This window comes from Heteronotia binoei, chromosome 5 (genome assembly GCF_032191835.1).
Source record: "Heteronotia binoei isolate CCM8104 ecotype False Entrance Well chromosome 5, APGP_CSIRO_Hbin_v1, whole genome shotgun sequence".
Taxonomy (NCBI): Eukaryota; Metazoa; Chordata; class Lepidosauria; order Squamata; family Gekkonidae; genus Heteronotia; species Heteronotia binoei.
The window spans coordinates 27,876,056-27,895,044 of NC_083227.1; the positions used below are offsets into that span (position 1 = coordinate 27,876,056).

The 18,989-nt window shown below is 43.6% G+C and overlaps 2 protein-coding genes across 2 annotated transcripts in view; one reads left to right on the plus strand and one right to left on the minus strand.

Moving 5' to 3' along the window:
* The window catches only part of LOC132571256 (zinc finger protein 883-like), an 82,591-nt gene that overhangs the window by 62,726 nt on the left and 876 nt on the right, over window positions 1–18,989 (minus strand). The gene's annotated exons all lie outside the window — the stretch shown is intronic.
* LOC132571351 (zinc finger protein 845-like) overlaps window positions 2,749–18,989 on the plus strand; it is a 36,105-nt gene continuing 19,864 nt past the window's right edge. The window contains exon 1 of the mRNA XM_060238155.1: window positions 2,749–4,172. Within this exon, the coding sequence (XP_060094138.1) occupies window positions 2,894–4,172 (1,279 nt within the window). The 5' untranslated portion in view covers window positions 2,749–2,893. The remainder of the gene's footprint in view (window positions 4,173–18,989) is intronic.

The following is an 18,989-nucleotide window of genomic DNA, read 5'->3' on the forward strand; positions in this document are numbered from 1 at the left end:
GCAGGGTGGGAACACTCACAAAGCTGCCTTATATTGAATCAGACCATTGGTCAGGGGTGGAATTCTAGCAGGAGCTCCTTTGCATATTAGGCAAACCCCCCCCCCCGATGTAGCCAATCCTCTGAGAGGATTACAAGGCTCTTTTTTGTAAGCTCTTGGAGGATTGGCTACATCAGGGGTGTGTGGCCTAATACTCAAAGGAGCTCCTGCTAGAATTCCACTCCTGCCATTGGTCCATCACAGTCAGTACTGGCTATTCAAACTGTCAGTGGCTCTCCAGGGTCTTTCACATCAACTACTGCCTGGTCTTTTCATCACTACCTCCAGGCCTTTCTTTGTAGCAGGAACTCTTTTGCCTATTAGGCCACACACCCCTGATATAGCCAATCCTCCTGGAACTTACGGTAGGCCTTGTAAGAGAAGCCCTGTAAGCTCCAGGAGGGTTGGCTACATCAGGGGTGTGTGGCCTAATAAGCAAAGGAGCTCCTGCTACAAAAAAACTCCCTGACTACCTCTAACAAATCAAAAGCTTAGACTGAGGGGGTTAGCAGCATTGATCTGAAGCGACAGAACAAAGTTTGAGTCCAGGATCACCTTTAAGACCAACAAATTTCAATTCTGGGTATAAGCTTTTGTGTGCATGCCCACAAAAGTTCATACCCAGAATTAAAATGTGGTGGTCCTAAAAGTGCCCCTGGACTGAAATTAAGAACTTGTAAGCCTTGAGGATTCACAGTAAAAAAAAAAGAAAAGAAAAGAAAGGTTTTTGGCATAATCAAGGAATGAGATGCAGAAGAACTCAGCAGGCACTGTATCTTCACAAAGAAGAAGATATCAAAGCCAAAATTGATGTAGGTGGCCCAATTAGAGTATCTCGATTACAAATGGGCAGCAGACTATCTGCAAACTTTCCTAATTCATGCTCTGCTCTCCTGTTTGCTACGTTCCTTTGCAGGAGTTAAATACAGACAGTAAAGCTCTCTTAGAGAGGTTACTCACATGACTTTGAGTCTCTCCCTTTTCGGCCACCACAGGAGACCTTGCAGTTCCCAAATCTGACCTCATCTCCTGGCTAGAAGATCGCAGAAGAGAGGAAGGAGGACAGCCATTTGTCCAGGGCTCCAGCAAGGGGGAGAACCGAACTGGTAGGTGCTATGTTTTGGGGGCTCCTTTTATTGCCTTGGATTTGTGGAAGTTCTTAAGCGGACTGGTGGATTAATTTATTTATGCTACAACAAAATAGGGGTCGATTTCACCTTTAAGACTAACTTAGTTTTATTCAGAACGTCAGACAATGGAGTGGGTTACAGTGAGCAGAGCTGCATATAGCTGGTGGCAGTGGTTAAGCGTGCAAAGTAGCACAAAGTTAACATCCAATGGCAAAATAGTGAAATTAACACATTGAAAGAACATTTGGTCTGGATCAGTCTTCCCTCTAAGCTGAGTTAGTGTGAGCTAGTTCACAGTTTTTCAGCCTCCAGCTCACACACTTTTGTCTTGGCTCAGGAATAATGGCCCCAGAACAAGCTCACACTAACAATAGGTCACAACTTTAATGCCAGTAGCTCACAAGACTCTACAGCTTAGAGGGAGTATTGGTCTGAATAGCTTTTGTGTGGGGAACCAAGAAAACAGTAACGTGTCAGAATGGGAGAATGATGGTGAGAGTGTCATAAGGCAATAAATGCATTTTGTTAATTGCTCTATTGCTGTACCTGTAATTTCCAATTTATCTTCCCTCATGGCCTTTGTTCTAATTACATCATGTGCTTTGATTGGGCCAGGATTGCATCTTCTGGTTCCTAGCATTCTTAAGCTGAGCACCAGCTTCAGTGCACTACTCACAACTCTTGGCACATAGGCTCTGATTTTACTTGACCAATTCTGGACCACATGGTGAGACAACTGATTAAATTTGAAATTTATGGTTTTATTTGGTATTATTTTAAGTGTGGTTTAACTTTTCTATTTTGGTTAATATTTTGTTCTTAGGCATACAAAAAAACACTGAATGCTATAGGTATGCCCTTGATTAAGACATAAGGCTATAGAACAAGAGAACTCAAGAATATCTCTAAGCCTTTGTCACTTCACTGTAAGTAATTCTAAACATTGTCCTTAAAGAGCATGAAAAAATAGTTTTACAAATTTATAATTTTTCTCTTTTATATTACAGAAATTTCCTTGCGGTCCAGCATTGTTCTATTGTTTTATTCTGTTCTGTATTATAAGACAATATGTGTACTTTCCTTTCTGACTTCTGAAGAAGACCAATCTAGGTTGAAACGCATCAGATCAAGTTGAGTGGGTTCCAATTGAGGTTTTATGATTTTACATAGGATAGAGGCTTATGATGGGCCCTTAAATGGTTTTAGCTTTCTACAATAAATACATGTTTGTTGATTTATGATTTTTTTTACACTTTGTTTTTTAATGTTTGGCCCTTTAATTGCATATTAACCTTTTAGGTTTCTTACTCCAGTTTTTGGGTTAAGTTTCTTTCCCTTCTTTGTTTTCCTCACCCCTGTACTACACCATGCTGGTTCTCATTAATGTTGCCTTTTTTTTTTTTGCTGTTTGTGAAAATTGTCATAGTGAATGCCATCAAACAGAGGCTTTTGAATGTGGGCAGGTCTCCCAAGAGGTATTTTTTGGTCTATCATTTGGTTACCACCTTGACTTCAGGCTCTATTTTTCATCATGCTGCTTTCTTCTCTTTATTCCAACAGGTTCTTTGGGGAACTGTGAGAACAAGGGAGAGCTGAGCTGGGTAGTGTTGCAAAAAGCAAGATGGCAGCAGGAAGGAACAGGAACCAACTCAGAGCAGGAGAAGGCAAATGAATCATCTGCTTCTCAGGGAGACGGCTTCTGTGAAATTGCAGTCCAAGAAACAATGGACCAAGGCAAGAAAAAGAAGCAGTGCCCTGTGTGTGGGAAAAGCTTCAGCTGGAAATCCAGTCTGAGTTCTCATTGGAAAATCCATGCTGGAGAAAAACCATATAAATGCCCAGAATGTGGAAAAACCTTTATCTGGAACTACAGCCTCATGTCCCATCTGAGAATCCACACAGGGGAAAAACCATACTCATGTCTGGAGTGCGGAAAGAGCTTTAGTAGGAGAGAAAAACTTACTAGACATGATAGAATCCACACAGGAGAGAAACCATATAAATGTTTAGAGTGTGGAAAAAGTTTCCGTTGGAAGGAAAGACTTACTAGACACCTCAGAATTCACACAGGGGAGAAACCATATGTTTGTACAATGTGTGGGAAAAGCTTCAATTGGAGTCATAACCTTATATCCCATCTGAGAATCCACACTGGGGAGAAACCATTTACCTGTTTGGAGTGTGGGAAGAGTTTCAGTCAGAGAACAACTCTTACTTCCCATCAGAGAGTCCACTCAGGGAATAAACCATATAAATGCTCAGAGTGTGGAAAAGGCTTTAAACAAAAAACAGATCTAACTTCTCATGAAAGAATCCATGCAGGGGAAAAACCGTATCAGTGCTCAGAGTGTGGGAAAAGCTTCAGTCGTAGTACACATTTAGCTTCACATCAGAAAATCCACACAGGAGAGAAACCATACACCTGCTCTGAATGTGGAAAAAGTTTTAGTCGAAGTGCAAATCTAACTTACCATCAAAGAATTCACACAGGGGAAAAACCATATATATGTCTGGAGTGTGGCATGAGCTTCAGTGTGAACACAAGTCTGACTTTACATCAAAGCATCCACACTGGGAAGAAACCATACATATGTTTGGAGTGTGGGAAGAGTTTTGTTTGTTCTGCACGACTCACTAGTCATCAGAGACTGCACACAGGGGAGAAACCATTTATATGCTTGGAGTGTGGGAAGAGTTTCAGTCGGAGCACGAACCTCACTTCTCATCAGAGACTGCACACTGGGGAGAAACCATTCCTATGTTTAGACTGTGGGAAAAGCTTCAGCCGAAGTGCAAACCTCCTTAGACATCAGAGAACTCACACGGGGGAGAAACCATTTCAATGCCTGGAGTGTGGGAAAAGCTTCAGCCATAGTGAAACCCTTACTTTGCACAAAAGAATCCACACAGGGGAGAGACCATTCAAATGCCTCGAGTGTGGAAAGAGTTTCAGTCGGAGCACGCACCTGAATTCACACCTAAGAATTCATACAGGAGAGAAACATGTGGTGTTTGGTGAAGCTGCACCTGCTGATTTTCTAGAGGATACCTGCCTTAGCCTGCCGTAGAACAAAAGTCAAGCGACAAGGAAGATCACTCTGTCCCCTCACCAACCAAACTAATGGGATGAATCAATAATTCGATGTTTTCTTTAAAAAAAGGGGGGTTGCACATTTTACGTGTATTTATGGACATGAGGCAAGATCTTGGACATAGGGTTACCAGCCTCCAGGTAGGGCCTGGAGATCTGCTGCTTTTACAACTGATCTCCAGCTGGCAGAGATCCACTCCCCTGGAGAAAATGGCTGCTTTGAAGGGTTTATTCTAGTCTATGGCACTGTACCATGCTGAAGCCCCTCCCCTCCCCCAAACCCGCCCTTTCCTGGATCCACCCCCAAAGTCTCCAGGTATTTTCCAACACAGACCAGGCAACCCTACTCTTTGTTTGGGGCAGTGATACTATGTATTCTTGGTGCTTGGGGGGGCACAGTGGGAGGGCTTCTTTTGTCCTTGCCCCACTGATGGACCTCCTGATGGCACCTGGTTTTTTTGGCCACTGTGTGAAACAGAATGTTGGACTGGATGGGTCATTGGGCTGATCCAACATGGCTTATGTACTTGGACCCCAGCCTGGCAATTCTTGTTTCCATCCCATCCATTAGCATGATTAAGGGTATTGCTCCGTTGGTGTTGGTGAGCATGTACCCATGCAGTAGTGTGTCCCCCTGCTCTGACGCTGTCTGCATTCATTTCTTTTGTCTTCATGCTGTGAGGATTTTAATTATATCATCCTCTGAGATGTTGTTGAGAACTGATAAGCCCCATCTAATGTTTAAGTTGATGGACAGCTTTATATTGAGTTTTGAAATCACAGTTGGTTTTGTTATGATTCCAGTTTCAGTCATTTTGATTTGTAGCTTCAGTGTTACATACCACATAGCTTATGCAGAAGAGGGGCAGATTTACCATGTCCATTTTATGTATGCTTGTTCTAATTATCTTATTTTGTAAATGTGTCCTTGAATGTGGTTATGCTGGCAGAGAATACTTTGGAAGCCTTTTTTTCTTTCTTATGAACAAATGAAGCTACCTTATACTGAATCAGACCCTCGATCCATCAAAGTCAGTATTGTCTCAGACTGGCAGCGGCTCTCCAGGGTCTCAAGCTGAGGTTTTTCATGCCTATTTGCCTGGACCCTTTTTAGTTGGAGATGCCGGGAATTGAACCTGAGACCTTCTGCCTACCAAGCAGATGTTCTACCACTGAGCCACGGTCTGTCTGTCTCTCTTTCTCTCTATTTCTCTCTCTCTCTCTCTCTCTCTCTCTCTTTCTTCCATTTGTAGCTCTACAAACCATCTGGGCCAGGTACTCACTCTTAAAGAAAATGTTGCTGTTTTCTTTTTCAAACGGGGAAATGGGGATTGAGATATTCTACAGTTTGAAAATGCAAAAGGAAATGAGGACCAAGCAGACAGAGATGAGGCAATGGAGGTCTTCTAGGCAAAAGAAGGGGGGACTCTCTAAGCATGAGGTTTGCAAAGGAGGGAGACTGCAAGCCAGGAGACAGGAGGTTGAAGTAGGAATACGGAAAAAGAAAAGCTATCAAAGGACAGAGATGCTGAGGTGCTGCCATTCTGTTATCCAGCAGCCAGCTTCCTGAGAATTTTAGCTTTCATTTTACAAATGAAAGTAGATAGTGAGGGTGGATTTGTTGAAAAGATAGAGAGAACACCTTGAACATTATTATCAAGGATGGAAAGAGAGGCCCATCTACCCTGAGATGGGGGGAGGGTAGGCCCATGTTGGGTATAAGGAAGCAGCATCCAGAATTTCTCTCACCAAACTCCCCCTCTTCCACATTACACATACTTTCTGGATACTTTCTGGCTTGATGGGCAGTTTGTTTTCCTAGAACAGGAGTCCACAGACTTTTATGCCTGTGGGCACCTTTGGCATTCTGACACCGTGTAGTAGGTAGTATTCTTTCTCAGCGGAGTTAGTGTGAGCTAGCTCACAGATTTTTAGCCTCCAGCTTACACATTTTTGTCTTAGCTCAGGAAAAATGGCCCCAGAGCAAGCTAATTTATTCAATAGCTCACCACTTTAATGTCAGTAGCTCACAAAGTAGAATTTTTGCTCACAAGACTCCACAGCTTAGAGTGAGCATTGGTAGTAAGTGAAACAAAATGGCTGCCATTGGAGGCACAGCCAACCACAAGATGTGAGAGACACTTCCGCATTTCAGGCAAAATCCTTTTAAAATGAACATACCATTTTAAAATATTTTCTTGCCTACAACAGCTTACATTCAGTGACAGTGAAGGTACCTGTGTTGTGATGGAAGCAGCTGCTTGCTGAAGCAGCTTCTTAAAATCTGTATAGCTGGTCAGAAGTCCTGATGGCAAAAGCCCCACCTGGCAACACCAGTTTCCTAAAAATATGTAGGGTTCCCTTTTGGCCACAGAACAACCCTTACTTCCCATCAGAGAGTCCACTCATAATCAATCATATCAGGGCTTTTTTGTAGCAGGAACTACTTTGCATATTAGGACACACACCCCTAATGTAGCCAATCCTCCTGGAGCTTACAGTAGGCCCTGTACTAAGAACTTTGTGGGCTCTTGGAAATTGGCTACCTCAGGGGGTGGAGCCTAAAAGTTCCTGCTACAAAAAACACCTCTGAACCATATAAATGTTCAGAGTGTGGGAAAGGCTTTGTATAGAAAACAGATCTAACTTCTCATGAAAGGGCACATTAACACTCAGATGTTTTTAGACTGTAGATATTATCAAGGACTAATTTTTCTCATTCTATATTTCTTCAAGACCTTTTATGCCTAATTTGTAAAGCCTAACCAGTGGACCTAAGAAGTCAAGCTAGCCAGTGGCTTCAAAAATGGTAAAAGATTTACAATAAAATGGTAAAATAACTTTGGTTATAATATCCAGTTTGAACAATGAGAAAAGCTCTGGTTGAAAAGGCTTGAATGTGTGTTAAATTCTAACTGAAAAGAGATTTTTAAATAAAATGATGTACTTGTGGTATAAGACATTAGATAAGTTGGCCAAAATGTATTAAAATGTTTTGAATCTTCCGGAGCCTAAAGCAGGGGTGGCCAAACTTGCTTAAAGTTAGCCACATAGAATAAAGGTCAGATGTTTGAGAGCTGCAAGGTGTGAATGTCAGATCTTTGAGAAAAGGAAGGAAGCAAAAAACATAAATAGATCGGGGAGGGAGGAAGAGGTGGAAAGAAAGCAAGTTCAACTTTAAATGCATTCTCCAAGCATGGCTGGCTTGACTTGTAGTGATTTAAAGAGACCGATATCTTCTCCAAACCAGTTGATGGGGGTGGTGGGGGCTTTGAGAGCCACACAATATGTGTGAAAGAGCCACATGTGGCTCCGAAGCCACAGTTTGGCCGCCCCTGGTCTAAAGTCTAATATACAATTGAAACTAGAGGCCTTTCTGTTGGGACTGCTGGATAAACAATTAGAAAACTTATGGAACTTTGGTTTTTTTATATGGCAATGACGACAAAAGGATTATATGCTCAGTAATGGGAAACTTCAACATTACCTGCATTAGAGGAACGGTCAGGGAAAATGGTTGAGTTTGCAGAGGTGGCCAAACTTCTATGATAAAGGAAAATATATTACTTAAATGTACAACTATATGGAAACCCCTTCTTGCTCAAAATGGGAAACAATGAATTGACGACTTATGGTTTTGAAGATTAAGAGGCAAAAATAACAATCTCACACAGAAAGGAGATTTATTTCCTTTAATCTGATGTCAGGCGAAGGTTGTAATATGTAAATATATGTCATTTTGTAACAGAACATCTGATATTATTCCTTTTTTGTTGTTGTTTCCAACTTATATAATTGACTTTTTTCTTCTATTTTTCCTGTTTTTCTTTCTTTCCCCTTTTTGTCTTTTTGTCCTTAACTTCCCCGTTTAATTTTTTAAAATAAAAGTACTATTGAAAAGAAAGAAACGGGGGCAATCTGTGCGGATCTGAAGAGTTATCTCTGTTCATATTTAGTGGATACTCTGCTATATTTGCACACACACACACACACACACCCATGCATCAGCTGTGCTTTGACTCCTGTGAGGACGTTCTTTGACAGTTTCTTCCTCATGTTGGGGGCCTAGCCCTGCCACCAAGCATGAAACTCAACAGTAAGGCTTCCCTCCACCATGGAACACCCAACAGCCTTTAGCTGTAGGCAACTGCCACCTCATGGGAAAGCGATGTCCATGATCTCCAGCTGTACTGCTCACAAGGGGGCCTAAAGTCTCTGAGATCCAACATGGCTTCTCTTATGTTTTTATGAGAGACCCATGGCCTTGTGCACACAATGCCTGTTCCCTAGGGTTGCCAGATCCGATTCAAGAAATATCTGGGGACTTTGGGGGTGGAGCCAGGAGCAAGGTTGTGATTGAACTCCAAAGGGAGTTCTGGCCATCACATTTAAAGGGACTGCACACCTTTCAAATGTCTTCTCTTCACTGGAAATAATGAAGGATGTGAGGGCGATCTGGCTGCGACATCTGTCACCCCATTGATCGCTAGGGTTGATTTGGCTGGCTAGGTGGGTGTCCCCTACCTCCCTCACCACTCCATGTGCGTCCCTCCCAAAGCTGTCGCTCAGTGGAAGAGGATGACCATCCCAGATAGAAGGAGTGTACTGTTCTTTGGTCAAGGGTATATGATAGCTGCCCTCCACTGCTAGAACCTCCAAACAAGCTCAGGGTCCATTTGTAATGAAGGATAGGGGCACCTTCTTTTGGGGCTCATAGAATTTGACTCCCTGGTCAAATCCTTTCAAAACTTGGAGGGTGTTTTGAGGAGAGGCATCATATGCTATGCTGAAAGTTTGGTGCTTCTACATAAAAAACCAGCCCCCTCAGAGCCCCTGGTACTCACAGATCAATTCTCCATTATACCCTAACGGGAATTGGTCTCCATAGGGAATAATGAAGTGCCCAGCAGACATTCCACCACCCCTGCTTTCTGATGACCCTGAAGAGGGGAGGGCCTCCAAAGAGGGGGATCTCCTGCCCCCACCTGGGGATTAAGCAACCAAAGTGAAACACAGATAAGGGTGGCAGAAATACAACGCAATGCTTCCATGTATAAATTAGTCTCAATTGTGCTTCTGAAAGCTAACACAAATAAAGTTACTTTAACACAAAAATATAACTGGTCTTTTCAAAATATATTTATAGCAAAACAGCAGCAGCAGAAGAGTCAAAAGCCTAAGATGTGTGTGTATTCATAAAATCATAGAGTTGGAAGGTCATCTAGTCCCCAATGCAGGAAACTCACAAATTTGGAAAGTCATGCCAGGCCCTCCTGTCTTCCACCATCCTCCGAAGTCAGTTCAAATTCGTGTTTGTTACATCAATAACACTGTCCAGTCAACTCATCTTTTGCCGTCCCCTTCTTCTTTTGCCTTCTGTCTTTCCTAGCATCAGGATCTTCTCCAGGGAGTGCTCCCTTCTCATTTGGTGGCCAAAGTATTTGAGCTTCAGCTTCAGCATCTGACCTTCCAGTGAACAGTCTGGGTTGATTTCCCTTAGGACTCACAAATACCTCCCCCTAAGTTCACAGGGTCTTCATTGCTGTCAGATGGCTGTCTATATATATATATATATATATATATATATATATATATATATATATATATATATATATATATATATATATATATATATAGTCCACAGAGGCAATTTCCTTTTTCTTAAGTCAATTTCACAGAAGGTGAAGGCTCAGTCTCCTATGAAGGAAATAGAATGAAGGATCACTTTAACCACTACGCCTTGGTAGAGAGCCAGTTTGGTGTCGTGGTTAAGTGCATGGACTTTTGTCTGGGAGAACCAGGTTTGATTCCCCACTCCTCCACTTGCACCTGCTGGAATGGCCTTGGGTCAGCCATAGCTCTGGCAGAGGTTGTCCTTGAAAGGGCAGCTGCTGTGAGAGCCCTCTCAGCCCAACCCACCTCACAGGGTGTCTGTTGTGGGGGGGGGGAGATAAAGGAGATTGTAAGCCGCTCTGAGTCTCTGATTCAGAGAGAAGGGCTGGGTATAAATCTGCAATTCTTCTACCTTAAGAATGCCAAGGGGAACGGGCAAATGTCGGCTGGTCAGTTAGTAACCTATCTGGAACTGTGAAAAACTGAAGCAATGGATCTTAGTGAGAAGTGCCTTGTCATGATTGCAGCTTAGAGAAAGCCTGGAAGGCGAAAACGGGTTCCGAATTTCCTGATACCTCGTTTAGCTCTTTTGCAGTAATCCTCTGCCCCCTCAGTGTTACCTTCACAGCTGTCTTCCCCCTGGGTTGCAGAAGCCACCCCCATTTCCTGGAGCAGACACACGGTTATGAACGTCATTCAGTCTCTCAATGGATTTCTGACCTTTCTCCCCCAGGTGACTCCCATCATTCCCTTCTCCTCTGTTTCATACTCACGACACCCCTGTGAGGTTGGTTAGGCTGAGGGGGTGCGCACAACCAATAAATGAATGGGGGAAAAGAGAAACCCAAACCAAGCTACAGGGATGGTGTGCAACAGTCGTCTGATCGCGCCTGTGCCACCCCGCGGATGAGATGAGAACAGCTTGCGGGGGAGTGTGTGGACAGTTTAGGACACTTCATTCTGAGTCGGCCCAGTTTGGGATGCCTCCCTCACACCACGAACTGCCTGTCTGTAAGCAACCATATGGCTTACAACTGCTGATCAAGGAAAGTTGAAGGCAGGGTAGTGCCAAATTTTGAAGCTCTGTATTCTTGGTGCTTGGGAGGGGCAACAAGATGAGGGCTTCTGGTTTCTTGGCCCCACTGATGGACCTCCTGATGGCAGGCACCTGGGTTATTTTGGCCACTGTGTGACACAGAGTGTTGGACTGGATGGGCCATTGGCCTGATCCAACATAGCTTCTCTTATGTTCTTATGATACTGGGATGAGGTCAGGTCTAATTGATTGCAAATGGATCTTCATGAATTCACTTTAAAGAAAAAATCACACAAACCGAAACCACATTGCATGGTAGCTCACGCTATGGTGTATAGACAGCAACATAAATATTACCAATCCACCGCTTCGGGGTGCCACCATAACACAAAAACATGGATCCAAAGCAGAGATACTCATGATCAATGTTCCCTCTAAGCTGCAGAGTCTTGTGAGCAAAAATTCTACTTTGTGAGCTGCTGGTATTAAAGTTGTGAGCTACTGCATAAATTACTGTGCTCTGGGGCCATCCTTCCTGAGCAAAGACAAAAATGTGTGAGCTGGAAGCTAAAAATCTGTGAGCTAGCTCACACTAACTCAGCTTAGAGGGAACACTGCTCATATTTAAAAGGGGTCACCCAAATTTCACCAAATGACATGAGGCCCACTGCCTTCTACAGCAACAAACCCACCCTTACAACCACCCTGTGAGGGAGATCTGGCTGAGTGCAGCTCGCTCAAGGTCCAAGCATAGCAACCTGTAGCAGAGCAGGGATTTGAAGTTGGGTCTCTTAGATCTAGTCTGACATTCTAGCCACTGCACCACACTGACTGAGAGCCCAGGGAAGTTCTTAACACTCACACCCCAATTATTAAAGAAGGGATCCCCCCCTTTCCCTGTCTGTGGTGTCTTTTCCACCAGTGGGGAAGGATGTAAGATTATTCTCCAGTTCTCCTCCTCATCACAACAGCCCTGCAAGGTACTTTAAATTGGGCAGGTGAGTCTGGCCCTAAATTAGCCACCAGCAACTTTTAGGGGCAGATAAGGGATTTATACCTCGGTCACCTTGAAAGTCTGACATTTTAACCCCCACAACACACAGCCTCTGAAAATAGTAAGACTGTAGATTTATGCCGTCCTTCTCTCTGAATCAGAGTCTCAGAGTGGCTTACAATCTCCTATATCTTCTCCCCCCACAACAGACACCCTGTGAGGTGGGTGGGGCTGAGAGGGCTCTCACAGCAGCTGCTCTTTCAAGGACAACTCCTACAATAGTTATGGCTAACCGAAGGCCATTCCAGCAGGTGCAAGTGGAGGAGTGGGGAATCAAACCCAGTTCTCCCAGGTAAGAGTCCGCACACTTCACCACTACACCAAACTGGCTCTCTTAAAAGTCAGGGAAGTTGTTAAATCCAGTTTGTTTTGTAACAAAGGGGCTCTTTTTTGCCCTCCCTTTCTGTTCTGCTTGTCCTTTCTGGCTTCTTGTGAAAAAACTTTTGCTTCCATTGCCAATAGCCAGAACTTCTGGACATATCCTGATTCCCTCAATCTTGGGCACTGTGAATCCCATCATAATTGTGAAGGAGCAGGCCCATTTGAGAATCCTAGCCTTATTTCCAGAGAGACAAATGGGTGGATGCATCCTTTTATTGTCATAGGTACTATATTCTTTATCGCATTGCTTTCTGATTCTTTAATTCAGATTGCTTTCCACACTGTCAGAAAATCTGCAGGGTTCCATCCCCCACACACATATGAATTATTTAATGGAAAGTGAGGTGTCCAATATGACTGAAACTTTTCCCACTCTTTTTTCCTTAATGTAAAATCTTTGATGGCAGGTAACATTTTTCCTTTACATGAAATCTTTGATGGCAGGTAACATTTCCACTCCTACTGAAGCTTTTCCCACACTTTAGGCATTTACATCTTTTCTCTGCAATGTGAAATCTTTTTATGGGATATGAGTGTCTCCCCACTAAAACTTTTTCCATGCTCCAAAATTTCTAATTTTTCTCCCCTGCATGAATTCTTTGATGAGAACTAAGGCTTCCACTGTGAGTGAAGCTTTTCCCACACTCCAGACATTTATATGGCTTCTCCCCTGTGTGAATTCTTTGATGGTAAGTCAGGTGTGCATTCTGACTAAAGCTTTTCCCACATTCCAGACACGTGTATGGTTTCTCCCCTGTGTGAATTCTTTGATGGGAAGTGAGGCTTCCATTCTGACTGAAGCTTTTCCCACACTCCAGGCATGTATATGGTTTCTCCCCTGTGTGAATTCTTTGATGGTAAGTAAGGCTTCCACTCTGATTGAAGCTTTTTCCACACTCCAAGCATTTATATTTTTTCTCCCCTGTGTGAATTCTTTGATGGGAACTAAGGCTTCCACTATGAGTGAAGCTTTTCCCACACTCCTGGCATTTGTATGGCTTCTCCCCTGTGTGAATTCTTTGATGGGAAATAAGGTGCCCCATATGACTGAAGGTTTTCCCACATTCCATGCACTTACATCTTTTCTCTCTTATGTGAACTCTTTGATGGGACATTAAGTTATCTTTACGACCAAAGCTTTTCCCACACTCTGGACAATTATATGGTTTCTCCCCCGTGTGAATTCTTTGGTGTAAAGTAAGCTTTCCACTCTCATTGAAGCTCTTTCCACACTGCAGGCATTTATATGGTTTCTCTCCTGTGTGAATTCTTTGATGAACATTAAGGTTATGTTTCCTTCCAAAACTTCTTCCACATTGCAAGCACTTAAATTTTTTCTGTCCATCATAGGTATTCAAATGCATATTAATGTTGGAGTTTTCAGAAACTCTTTCTCCTCTTATAATATGCTTATTCCAGTTGCCTCCTTTGTATAGTTTTTGGACTAGTGGAGTTTCATCACCCTGGAAAAAAGGGAAATTGCTCCTTCCTTTATGCTTCTGTTTTTCTTCTTTCTGTAGTCCTTCACAGTAGCCACCCTTCTCTTTCACCTCTGGATACGACTCTTCTTTCTCTTTCAACTGATGCTCTTCCATTTCAGTCAATGACTCCTGTTCCCTCCCTGAAAGAAACAGAAGTCTGGCATGAACACAGTGAAAATAATAGTTTGAAATTAGGGACTGAACTAAATGTATTGTTTGTCAGAGCTGGTTTTTTTATACAGCTGCAAGCTCTTGGAGGATTGATTACATCAGGAGTGTGTGGCCTAATAAGCAAAGGAGTCCCTGCTACAAAAAGAGGAAAGAAGAAGAGGATATTGGATTTATATCCCGCCCTTCAATCCGAATTTCAGAGTTTCAGAGCGGCTCACAATCTCCTTTATCTTCCTCTCCACAACAGACACCCTGTTAGGTGGGTGGGGCTGAGAGGGCTCTCCCAGAAGCTGCCCTTTCAAGGACAACCTCTGCCAGAGCAATGGCTAACCCAAGGCCATTCCAGCAGCTGCAAGTGGAGGATTGGGGAATCAAACCCGGCTCTCCCAGATAAGAGTCCGCACACTTAACCACTACACCAAACTGACTCTCCTCTGTTGACCAGCAGTTAATATCAATGTCAGGGAACAGCTTTTCCTTCCGACTGTTATTAGGACAGTGACCCTTCTCTGGTGTGAACTGGATGCCAGAATAGCTGCCAAAAGTTGTAAGAGAAAGCTAGACAATCTCTACCCAGGCACAGATCAACTAATTCACCTGGTAGTGTGGTAACATAAATTATACACATCCTTTCCTCTCCCTTTAATGTAATAAAATTTAATGTAATAAATAAATAAATCCCTTCTATTAAGAACGAAGAGTAGGATCTCCTGAAAGACATACCTGCTTCTTTACAGCAAGGCAGCTTCAAGGAGTCCATGTATTGTATTCTGCTTTCTTGGTGGTTCCCCAAGAAATCCCTGACTGCTGAAATGACCTTGCAACAGCTCTGAACTGAAGGGAGAAGAACTCCTGCCTTCCTTGAGGGTCAGCTGTTCCCTCAGAAACTGTGCTCCATTCAAGTAAACTTGAGACTGGCCTGGCTGTCCTTCCAATTGACCGGCAACTGCTCTGCTCCCCTACCCTGCTGGGGTATCGACTGTGCAAGGCTTCATCTGCTCTCATCACTTTTAAATGTTTCTTGGGCTGCTAACAGACCAGCACTTTGGGCCGACTCAGATATGCCTCAGAAATCAACCCAAAAAATCCTTCCAAATGGCAAAATCTGCCACCTGTCCTCGTCCCGTCCTCCAGCCTCCAGAGAGTGGCTCAAAAAGCTACCGCTTTGGAAGTGGTAGCAAATTTTGAAGTCATACGCCAGTCACCTCCTCGCCGTCTGGAAGAGGAAGGGTACAAGCCTTGGTGTGTGAAACTGTGAAGCTGCCCCAAGCCACTTCTGGCTTTTTCCCCCCCTTAAAAACTGCTCAGAGTGCTTGAGCGCTTAACTTATGTGTGTGGCGGGGGAAGAGCAGTCTAGCTTCTGAAGTGCCCTGCCATCTGTTTGTGACAGGCTGCCTCCCGGATGGGGTATGGCTACGTCGCTGGGAAGTGTGTGGAGGCTTCGAGATGGCTCTTTTTGAGCTGGACCAATTCAGGACGCCTCCCAACCACCCCAAAATGCCTGTCTGTTAGCAGCTTTGGTGTACTAAATCAGCATCCTGAGTGCCGGTCAACATGGAATCAGCCATTAACGGATGTTTCCAGGTTAGGGTTTAAAATACCCTGGGAAAGCCAGGGATACAGGGCAAAAAAATACACTCAAAATTAATATTATAACTAGGAGTATTCATATTCTACATGCTATTGCTTTCTATATACCTTGTGGAAATAGTTATAGAATTAATACTTTGTTTTGGAAATTTAGGTGGGGTTCCTTAAGAAAAAGAGTTGGATTTATACCCCACCCTTCACTCAAGAGTCTCAGAGTGTCATGAGCCCTGACGAGGAGGAGCTGGAAGGGTTAATAGACCTGGAAGAGTTGCCAGCCAGTTCCTCTGCTGAACAAACAGCAGCTGGCCCATCAATCACTCTCCAGGCACCAGTGTCAGCTATTGACAATCAATCTCCTCCAAGCTCTCCTCCTCCCATCTCAAGAGTTCGAAGCAGGCTCCGGAAAGAACTTTCAGAGCGAAGAAATGAGGCACGGCGATGCTTCAGATTTCTCAGCCCTGAGTTCTAGCAGAGTCACTGCCACCCAGGGAGCCGGCAGATTGAGACTCCCATATAGCTCCCACCCAGGACCTGGTAACCTTGGGGAAGCAACAAGTCTATTCTCTGGTTTGCATCCACACTCCTTCCTGATCCTTACCTGCTTGATTTCCTTGGCACCCTGACCGTTTGGCTTTTGGACATTGACTTCTGATTCTGGTTTATGATTCTGCTTTGGTGACTTGGCTCCTGCTTGATTTCCTGGACTTTGACTTTGGACTGGCTTTGGACTCCTGTCTGCCTGCACCCCAAGAACGTGACACAGAGCAGCTTATAATTCCTTTCTGTCCCTATAACAGACACCTTGTGAGGCAGGTGGGACTGAGAGAGCTCTGAGAGAAATGTTCTTGAGAGAACATCTCTGAGAGAATTGTGACTGACCCAGGGTCACCCAGCTGGCTGCATGTGAAGGAGTGGGGAATCAAGCCCAGTTCTCCAGAGTAGAATCCACTGCTCTTAACCACTATACCAAACTGGCTCTTAAACTGGCTTACCATCTGGCAGCGTTGTCTCAGAATCCCCTTTGCTCCTGGAAACTCTAAATGAATTGATGCAGAAAACAAAACCTACAATATTTATGTAGAAATATTTTATGATTAATCAATATGATATGCAGTGTCTCAGGAATGAATGAAATAAGGAACTAGATCACCCCATTTTGCCAAAGCAATGGGATAAGGCCTTAACGCTTATAGCTGACCTCTCCTTGAATCTTGTGACTTATTCAACAAAAACTATGTTTTGGACATACTGGACACCATAACAACTTTTTAGCAAAGGACCAAGTAAAGTGTCAGTTGGCATTGCAACTCATAGCGCATGTCCCTTAAACATGTGCTTTGGTGTGTCCAGTCACTTGATTCCTCTGGAAAGAAGTTATTACTCATATCAGTTTTGTCAGTTGGTATCAATTCGGCTCCACTGGTGGACCTCCTGATGGCCCTTGGGTTTTGGCCACTACGTGACACAGAGTGTTGGGCTGGATGGGCCATTGGCCTGATCCAACATGGCTTCACCTATGTTCTTATGTATTAGATTGGTCACTGATTTTGGGGGATGCTCATGTACTTTTAAACTATCTGCCCAATTTTTGGAATCCACAGATCTTGAAGGATTCTCCCTGCCCTTACTACAGTTAAAAGACTCATATTGCAGCACTGGAAAGATAAATGCCCAACTCCAGGAAATCAGTGGTTTGTGGAACTTAGAACTCTATTAGTATTTGAATTCATGACATATAGATGCCAACCACATATGGACTTATTTTAAATATTTGAAAAACTTTTATAGAAACTTATGTGTAGATCTGCCACCCCTGTTGTTATATTTTTGTATCTATTTTATTTATACCTTTTTGGCACTATTTTGTTGCTGGATTTTGAGGTTTTCTCCTTTGTTGTTCGTTCTTTCTTTCTGAAATAAAGACATTTAAAAAAACACTGCCACTCTGAGTGGACAATACATCTTGGCATAAGTGCCACAGAAGTTGGAGAAAATAATTCACCAGTTCTGGGGTTTTTTGGTAGCAGGAACTCCTTTGCATATTAGGTCACACTCCTCTGATGTAGCCAATCCTCCAAGAGCTTACAGGGCTCTTCTTCAGAGCCTACTGTAAGCTCCAGAAGGATTGGCTACACCAGGGGTGTGTGGTTCAGCCAAGCTCTTCTGAAGGGAAGTGACTGTAAGAGAAGACCATTCCTTCCTTCCTTCCTTCCTTCCTTCCTTCCTTCCTTCCTTCCTTCCTTCCTTCCTTCCTTCCTTCCTTCCTTCCTTCCTTCCTTCCGCCAGTTTGGTGTAGAGGTTAAGTGTGTGGACTCCTATCTAGGAGAACTGGGTTTGATTCCCCACTCCTCTACTTGCAGTTGCTGGAATGGCCTTGGGTCAGCCATAGCTCTTGTAGAAATTGCCCTTGAAAGGGCAGCCGCTGTAAGAACTCTCTCAGCCCCACCCACCTCACAGGGTGTCTGTTGTGGGGGAAGGAGATTGTAAGCCGCTCTGAGACTCTGATTCAGAGAGAAGGGCAGGGTATAAATTTGCAGTCTTCTTATTATTATTATTTATTACTTTAAATTTCTATCCCGCCCTCTCTGCAAGCGGACTCATAGACCATAGAAATCCACCAGACCTTGAAAAAAAGTACAAGGCAACACACAGTCCCACGAAAGATTGAAGCAGCTACCTGCCAATCCAGAAGTCATGAGAAACATCTCTTCCTCCTCTTCCAGCCAAGATATGAGGTAAGGTTTGGCAATCAGAGGTCCTTTTATTAGGAAAAAAAAGCACCAGAAAATTAACATTCTTCATATACAAAAATTCAGCAATTCTAAGCCATCTTGACTATATCACTCCAGAAATATTCAATTACAAGTAAAAAGGTGGGGTAGAGGTTAGGGTTGCCAATCCCCAGCTGGAGGCAGGGAATAATGTCCACTGATTCCCATAGGGTATAATGTAGAATCAATCCATGGGTATCTGGGGTTTGGAGCCCCCCCATTTTCTGATGTAGAAACACCAACTTTGCAGCATAGCATCTGGTGCCTCTCTTAAAAAAAGTTTCAAAAATATTGAAAAATATTTTTTTCAATATTGGACCAGGGGGCTTCAAAAGAAGATGCCTTCAGTCTCCATGATTTGCAATGGAAGAAAGGCATTTAAAAGGAGCATGGTCCCTTCAGAGTCCAATCATGCTTGTCACACCCTTGCTCCTAGTTCCACCTCCAAAATCTCCTGGTTCCATCCCCAAAGTCCTCAGATATTTCCTGAATTGGACCTGACAATCCTAAGCCAAGATACATCCATCTGACACTGGGAGTTTTGGGTCCACTCCCTGCCAAACTGAGATTGAAATGCCAGCTGAGAACAAAGTCAGTGGTGGAGAAGCCAGCAGTGTTTCCTCCATAGCCAC